The sequence below is a fragment of the Nesoenas mayeri genome, assembly GCF_963082525.1.
Source record: "Nesoenas mayeri genome assembly, chromosome: Z".
Taxonomy (NCBI): Eukaryota; Metazoa; Chordata; class Aves; order Columbiformes; family Columbidae; genus Nesoenas; species Nesoenas mayeri.
Window position 1 is genome coordinate 64,250,151 of NC_137542.1, and position 17,801 is coordinate 64,267,951.

The 17,801-nt window shown below is 40.1% G+C and overlaps 1 protein-coding gene across 1 annotated transcript in view; it reads right to left on the reverse strand.

The window, feature by feature from the left end:
* ARHGEF28 (Rho guanine nucleotide exchange factor 28) overlaps positions 1-17,801 on the reverse strand; it is a gene marked incomplete at both ends in the record, with an annotated part of 133,929 nt that overhangs the window by 95,396 nt on the left and 20,732 nt on the right. The window contains 3 exons of the mRNA XM_080362666.1: positions 2,566-2,746; positions 4,691-4,874; positions 16,672-16,965. Coding sequence (XP_080218792.1) covers positions 2,566-2,746; positions 4,691-4,874; positions 16,672-16,965 — 659 coding nt within the window. The remainder of the gene's footprint in view (positions 1-2,565; positions 2,747-4,690; positions 4,875-16,671; positions 16,966-17,801) is intronic.

Genomic DNA, 17,801 nt, shown 5'->3' on the forward strand with positions numbered 1-17,801 from the left:
ATTTGTCATCTACCAGAGCAGCAGAGAAAAGGCAGGTAACCTGAGCATGAAAGAAGTCAGGGACGGCTCTGGGCTGAATATTGCAGCCAAACTGATTTGAAAGCCGTGCAGCTGTCGAGGTAGCTGTATCTTCCACCTTAGTAGGGCTAGTTCCATTTTCATCTGCAGGCCTTTTGGTGTACAAGACACTTTCCTACTCCTGCACCTACTGTACAGGAATAAATCAACTCCTCCTTGGGAAACTACTAAATCTGCCCACCACCACCAGTAATAAAATTACTTAAATTATCATAAATTACCTTGATCATTTTAGATTATTATATTGGTTTGACCTTTCTTTTTCTTTATTGCCCTGACACCATTTCACATTAGTCCCCAGATTTCTTCTCCTCTTGTAGATGACCCCTTCCCTACCCTGGCTATGTTGCCCCCAGCAACACAGGCAGACAAATAGATCACCTTCACCTGCTGCTTAGGGCTCTGGTGGAGCTGCATGATGAACCACACAGCCTCACTGACAGCTCCTGCTACCACCACGGTGATTTCTGCCCCGGGAAGGCTGCGCTACGCTCAAGCAATTCCATGTTCTTCCTCATCAGCTTCTGAAATCTCTCCTCCATATTGCCTACCACAGACACAAAACCCATGGGTTTACACTTTTTGAACTGCAGAGCCTGAAGGTTTCCAGTGAAGGCATGGCTCCTGTATGAGTAACTCTAGCTTACCAATAGCTTTTTTGTTTTAACTTTTAACTATTCTTTTAGACTTATACAGAATAGTCATGCAGACTGGGGACTGAACAATATACTTGAGAAAGACTGGGATTTTATTCCATGAAAAAAAATGCAAGAATAGTTTGTGTGGCTCCCTAAGTCATCCATTTCACACACACACATCCACAGCTGGATGTCACCACAACTGAGACAAGCTCCTTCTCTTTAGTCCATGTCTTTTTGACCCAAACATTAAAATACCAATGTGGTCATTTCTGCAGTCTCAAGATACAATAAACTAGATGTACAGTCCTAGTCCGCTGTAAACGAGTAGAATAATCCAGTACAGCAATAAATTCTACTTTTATTTAAAAGGACTATGTATCTTGAAATTGCTAACATCCACCCTATGCTTTGGATCAAACTGAGGGATACAAGCCCTTGTTTCAACGTAAAAAAAAATAATTTTACCTTGGACATAATACATAGTCTAAACATGACAGTTAGATCATCCCCCCACATATACTTTGGGATCATATCCGATGTGTAGGAAATGAACTAAACCAAACCATGTCATCATCCCAGTTATGCTGGCTTATTTCTGCTTAAGTAAAAGTAGGGTAACACTGATGCTGGATAGGGGGGGAATAAGGTCCCACAACAGAGGATCTAGACTGCTGCAACTAGAGGAATGAGCAAAAGGGAAACCCAGAAAGGGTAGTAGGCTTTTCCTGAAAATACCAAGCCCATAATTTTGCAGTTTTTGTCTCTGAGAGCCATGCAAATACCTAAAATACCTAACTTTCTTTTTCCATTTCAAAGACTTCAAGAAGAAGAAGGCTTTGATAAGCGTAAGAAAAAGCCAGTGATATAAATAACAATGCGTTTGTCATTACAGTCTTGTTTTGTTATTGGGTTTGCTATTGTTTCCATGGAAAAGCCACACACATATTATAGGTATTCTGCAAGTTACAACTAGAGAACAACTTTTTTGTATTAGAACAAATAAAAATCTTGGCAGTAACTGCACAATATTGTAGGGAGGCTACATTATGTTTAATGGCTACACAACAAATCACACCTTAAGGTTTTTGTGTTTAACATAACATGTGGATCATGTTCTAAGTTAAAAAACATACAGTGTGCAACAAAGATAAGTCAAGGAAAATCTAGCACAAATAAGGAAACATGCTGAATTTTAAGTCCAGAAAAGATAAAATTTGAGTACATTGGTATGTAATTGAGTCATGTGGTCTCAATTTAAAAACATGAGAGAGCACCTGCATCACTATTAGAGAACTTACGCATTCAGCTGTTCTCCTATTTACTTAAATTTAGACACGTTCTGAAGAATTTCACAGCAGTGCTCCAGATCCCTTACAGTAAAATAAGACCCACTACAACATAATTAAAGTCTCTACTCTGTACTTCTGGTGTAAATAAAAGACTAGGGTTGGTTCTTGATAAAGGCTCCCAGGCACTATACTACTAGAAAGAAGAAAGGAACTAAATGAAATATGTTGAAGTACCAACATGAATACAATGGCAACAAAATTAAAGACACTGAGATTTCAGTGAAAGATATTCACTGTAGAGTCCACAGTGATTCAAAAACAACTTGGGAGGTAAATGAGGCTTTGATAAAGTTCTCAACAACCCTTATCGTCCAACTTCAGGCATCCAATGAGCCACACTTCACAAAGTAGAAGCCCACAACAGTAATCCTGCAATTATGTCGGCTGTTAGTGAAACAGGCAGCTTAAATAAAAAGGACAGTAAGAAGAACAAATTCAGCCTGAAAATTACTGGGAAAAAATGCTTTGACAATGCCCTGAGGTAGATAGGTACCTACCTGGTAAAGAAGAGGTCTGTCCCAGAAGTATTTTCTGAACAGCTTGATGTCCGACTCCAGCAAGTGCTGTGCGGTGTGGCTAAATGTCAGCGTCAGAGTTCCTGATGAATGAACAAACTGCACGCAAGCACCCTCACTGATCTCCACTCTTGAAATGTCAAGTGAGTGACTGCCCTGGAAACTGGAACAATATGCTCTTTAAACCAAAGCAGATGCTCCATGCACAGGTAGAACAGAACACAGTCACAGAGAGCTTCCCGCTCCCCTTTGACATGGCCCATCAGGATTCCAATGCACTCGCTGCAAAAAACAGAGTCAGAAAATCTGAAACATCCACCAAAAACACAGCTGGGCAAACAAATACTTACCAATGACTCCATTCAGGACTAAGAAAATGCAGCTACTTCTAGCCATCTTCGTGGAAAAAACAAAGGCAGCTCTAGAAATGATGGTTACTCACTGGCAAAATAAGCCAGAAGAAGAAAGCCGTAACAGTAGCTATTTCTCCTTGTTGCTGTAAATTATCAAAAGTACCTTTTCCCGTTAATGTTGTTGTATATTGCAGTAGGATACAACCAGCAGCTAGCAGGACACTGAAAAACAGAATCTCAAGGGAATACTGCATTGTTTGGACATTACAAACGAGACATTCATAACGTAATGTACTGTAGCACTGTTTTAAGTTTGTTGGGTTGGTTTTTTTTCAAACTGAAGTGTGGATTAGTTTCACATAAACTGCATGCTGCATGGAGTCAGAACCAAAAGAGCTGCATACCAAAATAGATATGTAACCCAATTCTTGCATATTTCTATTTGCACAGAAAAAACAACAGTGAGAAGGGGCTTCTGATGCTGAGCATTTGGTACCCCAAAACACACACACCCCACACACAGCTCTTCAGATCCCTACAGAGGAAACTCCTGACAGCTGAAAAATGCCAGAAAGCACTTGTCCTTTAAGTCATCTGTCAGTGTGGCAGGTCTCTGGCAAAAACAGCCATAGCTGCAGCAGTGGCTTTGCTGCTGACTCTCCCCTGTATTTTGAAACCTGAGCTTTATAGAAGTCTCAAGGTCTGCCAAGGCTTTGTGAAAGTCTGGTCATACGGTTTTGTTTAAAACAATATATTTCTCTCTACATATATATATCTTAAGGGATGTTTTTACTTGTTAGCAACATGTCAGGATCCAGGTGCGATACTGCTGGGAGGGGTACGTGATGGTACGGCTGGTCCTCCATCACTTTACACAGAGCACATTGGGCTCGCAGAGGCTCCCAGACGCTCCCCTGCCATTACGTGCTCTCTAGTTATTTACAGGATACAGCACTATCATAAAACTCTCATGACCTTTCATCACTTAAACTGTCTCAATATTTAGTCACATTTTCAAAACTCGGACTATACAAAGGAACAACTAATTCCTTCTCAAAGGATGCCTGTTTTGCTTTCCTATGTCTACATGCAAGTTGTGACAATGTCACAGAGCAAGACTTAAATGCTACTGAGAGGTAACATTTGAAGTTATCTAAAAAGGCTGATGCTTATTTTTTGTTATTTTAATATATTTTCTATTTCATTATACACTTCTACAAATGGTACGTTCTATCATTCAGATTTAGTAAAAATCACCTTCTTCAGAAGAGGGAATACAGTGCCCTTCATCTCACTTTGTTAGTATGGCACTGACAAGAGGAGTAACTCCAAACACACAAAGGGAATCGCTCAAGACAATAGTTTTAAATCACCCTCCAAACAAGGGTGTTCTTTAACAAGCCTGGGAACATGACTACATGTTAATTAGTAACTTCCTTTTAGACATCTCAAAAATCAAAAATTATTAAATACTACAATACAAGCTCTTAAAGCTACAAGCTAATGTCAGGCACCATTTATTAGTCAGTTTGAAGACAGAAACTAAATAATCTCTGACAATAGCTTAAAAACACACAGATGCATATGTCAATGATAAAACTATTGACTTGCAAATGTAATGAAGGATGCACATAATGAACTTCCTTTAAAGCAACAGAAAACAACACAAAATAGGCAACTCTTTCAAGAAAAGCAACACATCCTTTAACTGATAGGATTTTTTTTCAGAGGAAGCAGCAAACTGTTATACTCACTTTGTGAAGACTTCAACAAGTCTGGAGTGCCCACTTTGTAAAGCCATATCTAATGGTGTTGCTCCATCCTCATTAGGTAATGCTAATGCCAATGACCCTCCAGGCTGGGCTGCTAAGAACTGGGAAAGCTTAACCAGGCCCAATTTCATCACAAGGTGGAGAAGAGTTTCTTTGTGTTTAGGCTCTGAAAGAGGACAACAAACTAAATCATGAGTAACAAAACCCATCATTTTATTTGCTAGGAAGCATCAAATCAGACTTGTTATAGTCTGCAGAAATATCACAGCTCAGGTTCAGACTTAAAAACGTACTTTGGCAGAATCTGTCTCTCACTGAAATCAATGGTTAGGTACTTAGTTGCATCTGTGGAACCAAACTAGGATGTGAAAATATCACATAAATTTCAGCAGTTCAAGAAAACACTTTGAATTAGATAACCTCAGTATTTCTCTCTTTCTTCGTACATAGTATAGCATTCAGCAGATGACCCAATATACTGCAGAAGATAGGAGGCAATTTTCCAGCTATCTGCATTGCCTCAGCAACAGAAAACATCTGGTAGCATGGCCAAGTATGAGAACTTGGAAAATAAAAAGTAAAAATAAAATTTAAAAAAGGTGTGATTTTTCTGCATGCTGCTTATCAGAACAGTAAAAGATCCTTAGCAGCATAGCAAGCCATAAGCTAACACACATGTGGGTAAAACACACATGATAACTCCTGTATTACTCTTCTCAGAAAGGTGACCTCATCTGCCAATACTTCCTCTCCACTTCTTAACACATAATCGTCAAGCTTAACAGGGTGAAGCTTCAAATAAAAGAGTACACAATGACAACTTAGTCACTGGATGATGATTCTCCACTCAAACCTTTGCCTGATCTTTATTCAAATAAGGTTTATCTGGCTGCATACATTCTCAAACACAAATCCTCTGCAATTGAAAGACAATAAATAAAATTAAGCTCAAGTGCCACTCAACCTGTTACTTACACAGATATTTTGGTATGAGGTTAAACATAAGGGTACTTTCACAAGGATCAAGTACTTAAGGAGAGTTACTCTACAGTTCTCAGAACAACTGGCTGAAACCTATTAGGTTTCCAATGATTAATTAAATTCCATTGAAATTTTTCATCCTGATTCAACTAACTTTTTCTTCCCTATTACCCAAACAGTTCAGAATATGTCACTGAAAATTATACATTCCAGTGAAGGAGTAAAGGAAAGGTGAAGCTCCTGAAGCATTTGTAGGTAAATGCACGCATTTGTATAAATTTGTATAAATAATACAGTTAAAATGAACAGCAAAGGGCTGTCAAATTTACTCTCTGCACCATTATTTACAAGAATAAAATGTCTGAGAGAAAGCAATTTCCTAGTAGAGAGAGCAGTTATCCAGTCAAAAACTAGTAAACACGTTTTCCAGAAACATTCATGCATCGAGCAAAGGTATCATGTAGTTACATGCAAATACAGTATCTCATGGCTAACTCATATTTCATTTCAGTACTCCCTCTGAAAGCATCAGGAAGATTTATTTTATAGAATCATTAAAAAGAAAACCTTGAAAAGTCCTCAAGATGTCTCTAATCAATTCCTTGCCATCAGGCAGGATCAGCTCAACCTGAATTGCTCCTCAGAGATCTTTGTCTCATCTGTTCTAACTTCCCAATGACAAGAGGCAATCTACACAAGGGATAATTTTAATCTCACAGTTAGAAACATTTGAAATGCCTAACCTAGCTCACCTTTTCTCAGTATAAGCTTGCTGCTTCTTGTGCCATCTGAAACAGGCATGAAAAACACCTCATTCCTTTCCCTTCACCTCTTTCTTTTACATAATTGAAGGCAGCTGTCACGCCTCAGCTGAATCCTTCCTCTCCAGACATCATAATGAGAGAGTTGTCTTCTACAAAGCTGAAGCTTTTGGAATGTCCTCTCAGAGCTGGGTACAAAGATCATTAGCTTCCTTTGAAAATGCTGGACTTAAAGTGTTACAATACTTAAAAAAGCATATCTACCCATCTCATAAAGCCACAATAGCAAGGGACTTACGCAACTTGCTCTACTGCTCCCCACGGAAAATTACTGTGGCATCTCCACTGGTGATCAGTTTTTGCTCTGGATATTTGATGGCAACCCATCCAGACTTTTTACCTTTTCATTTCAAATAGAATCAAAACTTTCAGACAGAGTCAACTCCCAGAAAACCATTCAATAAATGAAACAAATTCCAGACACCAGATTAAAAGGGAATTTCAGGACACAGACTCTCACACAGCAACAGCCAGCAAACCTGCATGTAGCACCTGAAACCTTCATTTCACTGCAGTTCTAACGGAAGCAGACACATTTACAAGATGAAGGGAGGATTCTTTAAACCACAATATCACTAAACATATACACAATATGTACCACCTAAGTATTTCTGGAACACATATAAAATGTCTCCCATTATTTAAAAAAAAAAAAAAATCATCTTCAAACTCCCCTTTTACTTGTGGCTAGCCAACACATAAACTGGTGCATTAGCTCACCCATGCAACACTTAGTTTCTAGCCAGGTTTTGGGCAATAAAATTACTTCTTGGTCTTCTCATTTCAGATTCTAGGCAAAAACATGTCCAGTTGGGCATAGGATCTGCTGCAGGATCCCAGACCACAGAGGAAAGTAGTGAACTACATTTTTTTCCTCAAAGGTCTGCAAAATATTTCTAATTTCAGTCTTTAGAGACAATGATCATTGCTGCATTTCAGTTACTAACATCACTAAAGATCAGCTTCCCTAAAGCCCCACCCAACCTGACTTTGAACACTTCCAGTAATGGGGCATCCACAACTTCTACAGGCAGCCTGTTCCACTATCTCACCACCCTAAAAAACTTCTTCCTTATAGCAAATCTGTATTTAGCAAATCTAAACCCTTTCAGTTTAAAACTGTTGCCCATGGTTCTGTTCCTACAGGCCCTGGTAAAAAGTCTCTCCATCTTTTTTTGAAGCCCCCTTTAAATATAGAAAGGCTGTAGTAAGATCTCCAGACTGAACAACTCCAACTCTCTCAGCCTGTCCTCACAGGAGAGGTGTTCTATCCCTCTGATCATTCCTGTGGCCTCCTCTGGACCCCCTCCAACAGGTCCATGTCTGTCTTGTGCAGAGGACCCCAGAGCTGGATAGAGCACTCCAAGTGGGGTCTCACCAGAGCAAAATCCACGAGGTGTGCAAGTAAGATAGCTAAAGCCAGTCCATAGCGAATACAAAGGCATGAGGATCTAACTCCAACTCACAGCTTCAAAGCCCACCCAAACACTACTCCTCAAACACCTTGGTCTGCCTGGATCAGAGACCTTCTTCTATGGAGAAACATTTAAATGAGCATGGCTCAGGGTTCCCAAAACCTGTACAGAGATAGTGGAAATGATGGCTGATGTGACACTTCAAAAATGGAAGGCCTCAGTTCAACTTCCTCCTCAGCCAGATGGGATTTGAACCCACACGCATCTTCAGAGTTGCTCAGATCACGCATCTGCTGGAAGCACACCCTCTCCCTCCATTGCAAAGTAACTGAAAATGGGTCACTGCAGGAAAGCCAAGGGACATGGGGCAGGAGGAGACCAAGAAAGCCGCAGCCTGACTCTAATGCAACAATCAGCTAGAAGTCGCTGATTTTTGGACACTGATGCATTTCTCATGTCATGAGATGTGAAAAACTATACTGGGAGCCCAGGTGTCTCACTTGCTCAGAGAACACCCTAACCATTCAGACACACTATGAAAATGTGTGCCATCATCTTCCCTTTCCCTAGCCGTGCTTCTGAATAGAGATCAATAACATCATCTGTGCTTTGCTCTGGCCCCAGTGCTATTTCTGTACTTAGAGAGCCTCCACTGCAAGGACTTAACAAACTCTAGGTTATGCCACCGGTCTGGACTCCAGCAGAGCACAGAGGGGTGCCAGGTACCACCCGTGTCTGGTGCATTTATATATACGTACACTGGGGAGCTAAAGTTTAGATGCCCAGGAAATGTTGTGGTCCAAAACACAGACCCCAAACAAACATTATGCATTTCCAGGTTAAAATCTTCATTAAAGCATGAGCTTTCAGAATTGCTCCTTGGTCTGGAGTACTTAAATTCTGCTGAAGTTCCACTTTAGATATCAAAGTGGATTCTTAGGATGTTTCCAACTAGGCCATTTTTTCTATGTATGGAGTTAATAAGCAGTCAGCACATAAGCCAATCTAATTAAAACACATTAAAATATATCAACCAGTATTAGGCACAGTAAGCATCTGATTAAGTACTAACCACACCCCAATCCTCAGATTAAAAACGCAGAAACAAAAAGGCAATCTTTACCTTGAACCCCACCCTCTCATTAAAAATTTGGCCTGGGGCCACTGGGTTTCAATGTGTATTTTAATATTGTAAAAAAAAAAAAAAAAAAAAAAGTGCCAGATAAATCTGCTCTAAGCAAAATAAGATTATGACTTTCCCCTTAGTAAAAAGGGAGCCCTTAGGAAGACTTTCCTAACCAGGGAGAGCCTTCTCTGTGTTCCAACACTGCATCAAATCATTTTACTCTTCAGGCAGCCAAGTCTTAAAAACAAAACAGTATGAATAAGTTTACTACAAAATAACCTAGTTTTAAAAATAATTTAATAAACAGCAATTAATCTTTGTGGTCTTAAAATATCTTCTACAATAATTCCTATTATCTCACCACTAATATTCCAGTAATTAATTTTTATCTGTCCAACCTAACAAACTGCATCTAACCTTAGCCTAGATTTGTTCATGGCTAGCTTAAATGCATATGGTAGCAGAACCACTCAGCAGCTCAATCAGCTGTTTTCACCACTCATCCACTTCGAAACAGCACTCACATTCCTCCCCGTCCTTCACCTCTATAGACAACATGTATTCCTTGGCTATTCCCACTTGGCTTGCCAGGAGTGAGGAGAACTTGGTGACATAAAGTAACTACTAATAGCTTCATGATATTAAAATTCGAAATACACCCTTTTAAAGTTAAAATAATAAATCGAAAGGCAAATACGTTCTTTCAATATAAGGAAAATATTTTTCACCACAAGTACGTTAAACAATGGGACAGGTCACCAGAGAAGTTACAGACTGTCCGTCCTTGGAGGTACTAAAATCCTGACCCTGAGCAACATGATGTAACTTTTAAGCTAGTTCTGCTCTAAGCAGTGGGTAGGATTAGGCCAGCTCAAGGGACCCCAGCCAGAAAAATTCTGCTGTGGTTCTACTCCATGATCAGCAATATCGAAGTACAAAAAGCAAAAAGGTGTAAGAGTAACAAGCTAGACTTGCCTAAAATTTAAAAAAAAAAAAAAATCACACACACACACATAAAAGGTAAATTTCTGAAACTAATTTTTTTAGCATATTTTTTCTTAAGAACAATTTCCAGTTTTGGTTCTTCTCTGTCAGTCACCATATCCTCTTATAGCTCCACACTTTGATAGAACAAATGGCATTTTCCCACAGTTTTCACTTCACTTTCTCCTTTCCTTGAGAAAGATTTCAAATGTGGCAAAACTGGGGGGGGAGGGGGGGTGTGAATAAAAAAAAAAAACCATAAAATAAACATATTATGAAAAAAAATAAAAATAAAATAATTTCTTCCACTGCATCCAGTGGCAAATAGGAAGAAAAACAGGAAAAAATGAAAACACAAGGCTTCTTTAACATGTTCGTATTTAATTGATATAAAACACCCTCTTCCATCAAGACATAAACCAAACAATTCCTAAGATTTGAAAGAAGCACTGCTGGCTGATTCATACAGGTCAGCTACTGCAAGGCAGGTGGTGTTGTAAAAGATACGCCCTATCAAGATGTTGTTTTGCATCGCATCCGGATTCTCCAGCCAGAACACTCTGAGTTACACAGAGCTGAGCCAAACACAGTCTGTTTTAAACATTAAATAAATCCTTTTGTTCTTCCTTGCACCTGAATCCCTTCCTATATCCAAAACAATAAACTAAAAACAAATATTTCTCTCTGACATAAATGACTAAGCCTTTTCTGGGCTATGAATCTCATTCATTTCCTGGAAGGAGACTAAAAAACCTCAAGACTTGTGACTTGAAAAGCAGAGGGAGACATCAAAACTGGATGACAAATTCCAGCTTTTCCTGGCTTTGTACTTTTATGCATTACTGTTCACGTTTTCATTTTTCCTTTAGGTATGAGATGGTTTATAAGGCTATATTCAGGGCATTCTGCTCCTGCAAAAACACACATAGGAGCTTAACTCATACGGCGAGTAGTTTCATGCACAGACAGTGGCAGCAGTGCATAAAGTCAGGTGTGTGACAGCCCATCTGAGGCTGTGGTGGTATCTCCCCTTTCCACTTACTGAATACCTGGAACATCCCCCTTTTCTTTAAGTATACCCCCCCCATTCATCACATCTAAAACCTGGAAGCAGGCATCAATGCTGCAGAAGAAAAGGAGGAGATGGGGGAGAGTTAAACTCCATGGCAAGGATGGACCTTAAGGAGTCCTTCCCCAGCAGTTTCAGCAGCAGGGTGGTTAGAGGAGGTTCCCATCCACTATTCCCATATGGTAAAGACTGCGTATGGTGCACCACCTACAACAGCAGGTGAAGTTTCAGTTGCCTTTACTGCTTGGGTGACCCCATTCTCTTGTGCTGCAGCTGAACACTTCCTTGAGCTGTTTAAGACACTTGTTTATTGAGCACCACTGGTATGCTCAACACCAGAGACACTCTCTTAGCCAGGAGCAGAGAAAGGCTCTCCAGCCCCACACTGACCTGAAGCTGGCGTGCAGGTCAGACCACAGCTTCATACCTGGTCTCTCCACAAGCAGAGAAGGATACAAAAAACCTCCCAAGCCCCACTACTTATATATTGCCTTAAACAAGAAACCTCATCTCTTGTATCTCTTAAAGTACTTGTTCTACTGACACTCTGCATATCACCATCTCCTCCAAGTGCTTGATCCTTGTCCTAAAAAGCCCCTTTGCGGTCAGGGGCAAAACATATCCTCCTTGTTATTTCTACCACAGACCAAAAGATGAGGATCATCATTCAATGAGGACTCACAGGTTGAAGCATGCTTCCCAACATCTTGTCTCATGCCACAGATCTCTTGGTCAGCAGCAGGCACTGGAAGACACTTCTCTTGCTTCCTAATGCCCAGGCTAGAAGCCTTCTCCCTTGCCCCGTAGTTTCCAATGGGGGAAAATTCTACAGGGCCAAAGATTTGTCTGTTTCTCTGGCCCCATAAACTGGCTGACCAAAAATACTACCTCTCCTCACAAGTCTCACCACACCCAGAAATATTTATCTGCTGTTCCCAGTGTTTTCCTAATTCCATGAAAGAAAACAGGCACTCTGTCCTCCTCTCCATTTCCTTCCACAGGAAAAAAGAACTCTAAAATTCCAACTGAGGAAAAGACACAGACAGAATTTTCTTTAATTTAGACCAAAAATACAACATTTACCAGCCAGGTTTGAACTCAGTCAGCTTAGCAGGAATGTGGAAAGAGTAACAAGATTTACAAAGAAATGGACAGGAGGAGGGAAATAAAGTTGAAAATGCCATGGAAAATGGAACTGTGTTCCCCAAAGGCAGACTATGAAACAACAAGGTTGGGCACTTCAGTCCACTCCACAAAACCTAGTCCTAGAAAACAATTATGAAGCATTTATGAAACAAACCAGAAATTATCTTTCTTCGTGAAAGGGAATTAAACAACTATAGACACTGTTCCGTTCCTTATGATCTACAATTAATTTTCATTTTTCAGGCTGTAATTTTATTGCTTCTACTAATAAAATTAAACTTAAAAGGGCACTGCTTTTGAAAATAACTGTGAACAGTGACAAAGGCAGCAGCAACTGTTCTGAATTACCAGCATACTTAAGTCAGCCATACCACCTGAACGCATCGTCCCAGCAACGCCTTTAAAATAACCAGAAACTGAGATGCCCTCCGCCGCCTGTAGATAACACCAACTCCTTGCAAGGTCCACACCCCTGTGCTCCCCCTCCAACAGCCAAGGGACATAAGCCTGAGTGTTTCAAGAACAAAAAGCTTGCAATGAATTTGTGGAACCTATGCCTCCTCAAGGCCCCTGGTGGCTGCCAGTCCTAAAAGACTGATCTAACCTGATCCTATCAAGAGAGGAAAGGTTACTTTGAAGCATTTCTCTCACCCAGATTAAACCACTCCACCATTCTTTCTTCTTTTCTTTTTCGGTACAATGAAAAATGATGGGAAGATTCCTTTTTTCTTGGCCAGCTGTAACAAGTTATTTGGCTTAATATTTAATACTGATTAGCTTCATAAACTGAATAATTCGGTTTTCAAAAGCAAAATATCCTTTATGAAGGATCAACAAGACAAGCAGTCTCTTCCTCTCCCTCTTCCATTTTATTCAAATCCATCAACAAATAAATGTCTAAGCACAGCATCTGTGTCAGGTCCTCAGTTCCTTCTGGCAACAAACTGCTTGTGGGCCAGCTGATCGCAACATCTGGCCAGTTTTTGTGAGCAGGCAGCTCCTGGTTGCCACATAGGCACTTATTAAAGTGAGAATTACCAAAAGGTTTGTGCTTTCTTGTTTCTTTTGTTGAACTTTAAATAATGTAGCTAACAAGTCCTGACCTGAGCAACTGCACTAAATTCCTGAATTACTTGCAATGCTCTCTAGACAATCCAGGCTCACTCTTTATCCAGCCTTTTTTATGCCTTATAAAGGGAACAGAAACATTTTTTCTGAATACTAAAACTCCTAGGAATAAATTATTCTTCTATCTTTCCATCAACTTGTATGTCTCTAAATCCTCATAAAAATGAGTAATGTCCAAAAACATCAGATGGTGCAATAATTTTCTCCAGAAGCGTGTCACTCAAAAGTAATGTTTTTCCAATAAAAAGTAGCCCAGTAGCTCTGAAGACTGACAGAATCTCACAAACTTGAGGTCCCAATTAGTGACAGAAATAGCACCCGCATTGTTCACAACACCAACACCAAAAAGAACATCCTGACACTGTCAAAGCACCATTAGAGCTTTGGGGCAAGGAGTTGCAGAGACAGCAGGCAGGGAAACAGAGCTCCTCATAAATCCCCTATTTCTCACACAGTTTGATCTTTTGGAGGGTAAGGAAGAAACAAGGTGCTGGGACAACCCTTGATCACCTCAGGGTAGAAGATGAAGAACTTTCTGCTCGTCCTCCTCTCATTTGTGCTGGGATCTGAAACCCTCCTGCTCCAGTACATTCCCTTCTCCCTCCTCCTCCTTCCCTTGCATTGCATACAGCTCCCTCAGCCACATGCAATCTTTGGCTACACTTGGCCTCTTGGCTTTGGGTACAAAACACAGTGATGAGATGATGGGGACAGCACAGGGAAGCAATATGAGTTAGTGCTTCTCACAGTCAGGTGAAAACAGAATATGGCTCCAAGAAGAATCAAAACTATACTTTCAGGAAGGAGAGAGAGAGGATACAGGAGCAGAAGGCAAAATACACAAACTGCTTAAAGGAGACAAAAATAGACCAACTTGGTGAGGAAAAAAAAAAAAAAGAAAACAAAAAGGGACATTTTAAAAGACCTATGCAGAGATTTTTAAAGTAAAATGCTGAATATTGAGTTCCTGCAGGGGTGAGATACATGCTTGCCAAGCTGACTGTAGACCCTCTGAGATGACAACCTTCCTTATTTCTGTACATATGCACAGAGTCAGGTGTTTTCTTGCAAGTGGTGGACTAGAAGGACCTCACAGACATATGCCCCAACAGGTCACAACTTGTCTGGATCTGGCAGGTTCCTCATGACCAGCCTGCACTAATGGAGACACAGCAAACTTCTACTCAAAGGCCAGAATCCATTTTATCCTGATTCAGCCCCAGCCTCCTCTGTCGCAGCCTACTATGGCACTGGCAGCAAAATATTTATTGTGCTCCACGTACCCTAGCTGAAGGGAAAACCCATCAACACCAGGCCCAGCCCAAGCCTGAAGCCTGGACCTCAGAAAGAGACAGAAGAAACGACTGACCAGCCTTGGGCTGAAGGAGAAGCAGTCTGGACAGCTTTTTGCAGCCCCCCACTCAACAAGGATGGCCAGCAAGCACTGCCCAGGCACAAATGCATTGAGAGGTCTTTGCTGTGCATGAGCATTACTACCAGGCCCCAGGAATTCCAGTCAGTTTTTGTTTTACTCAGAAACAAGGGAAAGATCCAAGCGTCATTTAGGAGCAACAACTGGGGTAAAAAGGGAGAAGTCACCTCATCAGTGCAACAGTGCCCATGAAGCAACTACTAAAGCAGCATGCTCAAGACACATTTCAAACATTCACAGAGACTTTGTATAGTGACTGGAGCACACATGCTTGCTCTTCTGCTTTATTAAAATTTCCTTAATGTATAATGTTCCAAAACGAAAAGTGAACAAAGTATGGAAAAGACATAGAAACAAAAAAACCTACAAGTCCTTTGAAAATCACATGAAGACAACACACTCTTCCATATAAATGTTGCAGTAGAGCTGAAAATTAACAATTAACATAACTAAAAATTAAATAATTTTGCTGTTTAGATAGTAGCTGCCCTAGCAGAGCTTAGTCTGGTACTGGCTGAGCTGATCTCCCACCCAAGAGAAACTTCCCCATGTTTCAAGCAAGCAGGTACCCAGGTGGCTTTGTCTGGGCATCTCTCAGTACCTCTGATAACCTGCTGATGCTTCTGGCTTGGGCTTCAGCTGGTTTTGATAGAAAGCTCAGTCTACAAACAAAACTACAGCTGATTTCTTCAGGCTTTGAATCAAGGTCTTCATTGCTACGGTCCAACAACCGTTCCAGCAGTTGCATAATGCGAACAAATACTTACTACACACCAAAATGAAGCAAGTAATGGCTTGGTTGTTTCTTTCTCTCCTCTCTTGCCTCTTGAAAGAGCTGTTTACAACAGAGAGGCAAAAGCCATGCTTGAGGAAGGCAGTAGCAGATTTCAAGCCTTCTGTCATTAAGAATTAGAAAGATTTAGGACAGGAAAAACACCCTCATCCAAAGAACTGGGCTAAGTGCTGGTTTTTTACTTCACAAAAGCTTGCATGAATCCCTTTTTCAGTTTGGCTTATATGGAAGCTGCCTGTCCTCAAATTTTTAGCAATTTAAAGTACTAAAACAGCCAGAAGTACCAAATTTTCAATGAAAAACATGTGAAGCCATCAAGTTTAACATTATTTCCAACCTCAGCTATAAATCAGTTGGGTCTGCAAAAAAAATTATACTCTCAGCAAAACCTAACTACAGTTTTCTGTTTGCAATGAAACCTGAAACCAGGAAAATTCCACCTGATTTTTTTACAAAATTTTTCAATAGCATACTTTAACATAAAGTTTCATGTGTATTTTAGCCCACTTCCTCTAAAACAAAAATTTTAAAGCCATAAAATTTGCTTAATTATATTTTCCCCAAAGAACAGTCATACTCATAAATAAAGCATAAACACTGACAGCACCATGATGAAAAATATGTTTACTCCATACATCAGAATGCCTACAGTGACACATTCTTCTGTTTTATTACTGTCTTCTTTTTGTCTGTGTAATTAAAATATCTCACTTGGTTGGAATGATGGCAGAGATACTTCACTGCTACAATACTTGTATTCTTTAAACAGACAGCTCTTCAATCTTGCAAAGGTAGAATCTATTTATAAATAATGAACTGCATTGAGAGTGAGTCAAGTCACAAACAGCTTCTGGAGAGACTGAATTACAACAGCCATTATTATCCTTTTTAAACCTCTGGCCACAAACTGAATCTCTGATTAGCCCTCTCATACTTGAAAAATTTTTCATCATAACCACAAAATAAAGCACAAGTGTTAAGAACCTGGGATAAAACGGCGAGATACTCTGCTCTGAACTGTGCACCAAACCACTGTTAGAAGCTTTCAAACTTAAAATACAATCTTACCGCCTTCTGACCCGCTTCCAAGGATGTTCCATGTTGATGGCAACTCTTCATGAGCTATGGCCATCATCAAATCATTATCCAGGGACTGTAAATCTTTTATCCTTAGACCAAACTTATCCAGCAACATCTTGGGACTAGCAGCAGTGACATGTTCGGCATGATCAACCAGAAAACGAGACAACTTGGAAGACAGATTCTCTCTGTAAGTGACTGGACAGCTGCCGAGGACCACAGGTGAGTATCCCCTTGTGTACATTAACACAGAGACAGAAACTGCCTCTTGGCATCCATGGCCTGTAATTATAATGTAAATTAATCATTAACATTAGTTTTTCCTCATTTTTCCCCCCCTTTAAGAGCTCTGATGACTCATCCAGAATTACTTTATTCTTCCCTCTAATTACATCTATTTGTCACAGGGCATCAATCAGCCATTTCTGGTGATGAACTTGGATTCTGCTAGACTGTGAACTGCCAGTCCTACCAATTATACTGACATAATTAATTCTAAAGCCAGTCATTCTAGGTCAAGGTTCTTTAGCAACAATGGAAAGAAGAGATAACTACATCAGGATGAAATCCCACAAATCAGAAGCCTGAAGGTTCTTAGGTAAAAATTAAGAACAATGAGACACCCATGAGAAGAGTGGCAGAAACTCGGAGTAATATATCTACTTATTAGCATGCATTTTGTACCTATCGGTGTCCCCATGTAGGCCAAAACCTGAAAGCTTTTAACAAATGTACGTTTTATGCTTTTAACAGACTTAATTAAATTCTGTATCAACTGTCTGACTTACAGCTGGAGCCACTGAAGTCCAAGGACATTTCTCTCTCAAATCCCTAAAGCACCTCATGCTCCTTTGCCATCTAAGGATGGATGTCATACATCTAAAAGAGGTGCAAGCTGGAGAGCTAAACATGACATACTATAGATACCAATCTGAATTTTCCAGAACAGCCCCAAATAACTACAAGTATTTATGCAATCTAGTAACTGCGGAAGGAAGCATGTACTTAACACATCTGCAGTAGTTTTTAAAGTGTTCTCCATTCACTTATTCTTAATTTGGCCACTATGAAAAAACAGTAACAACGGCAGGGCTATATGTTAACCTCACACTTTTATT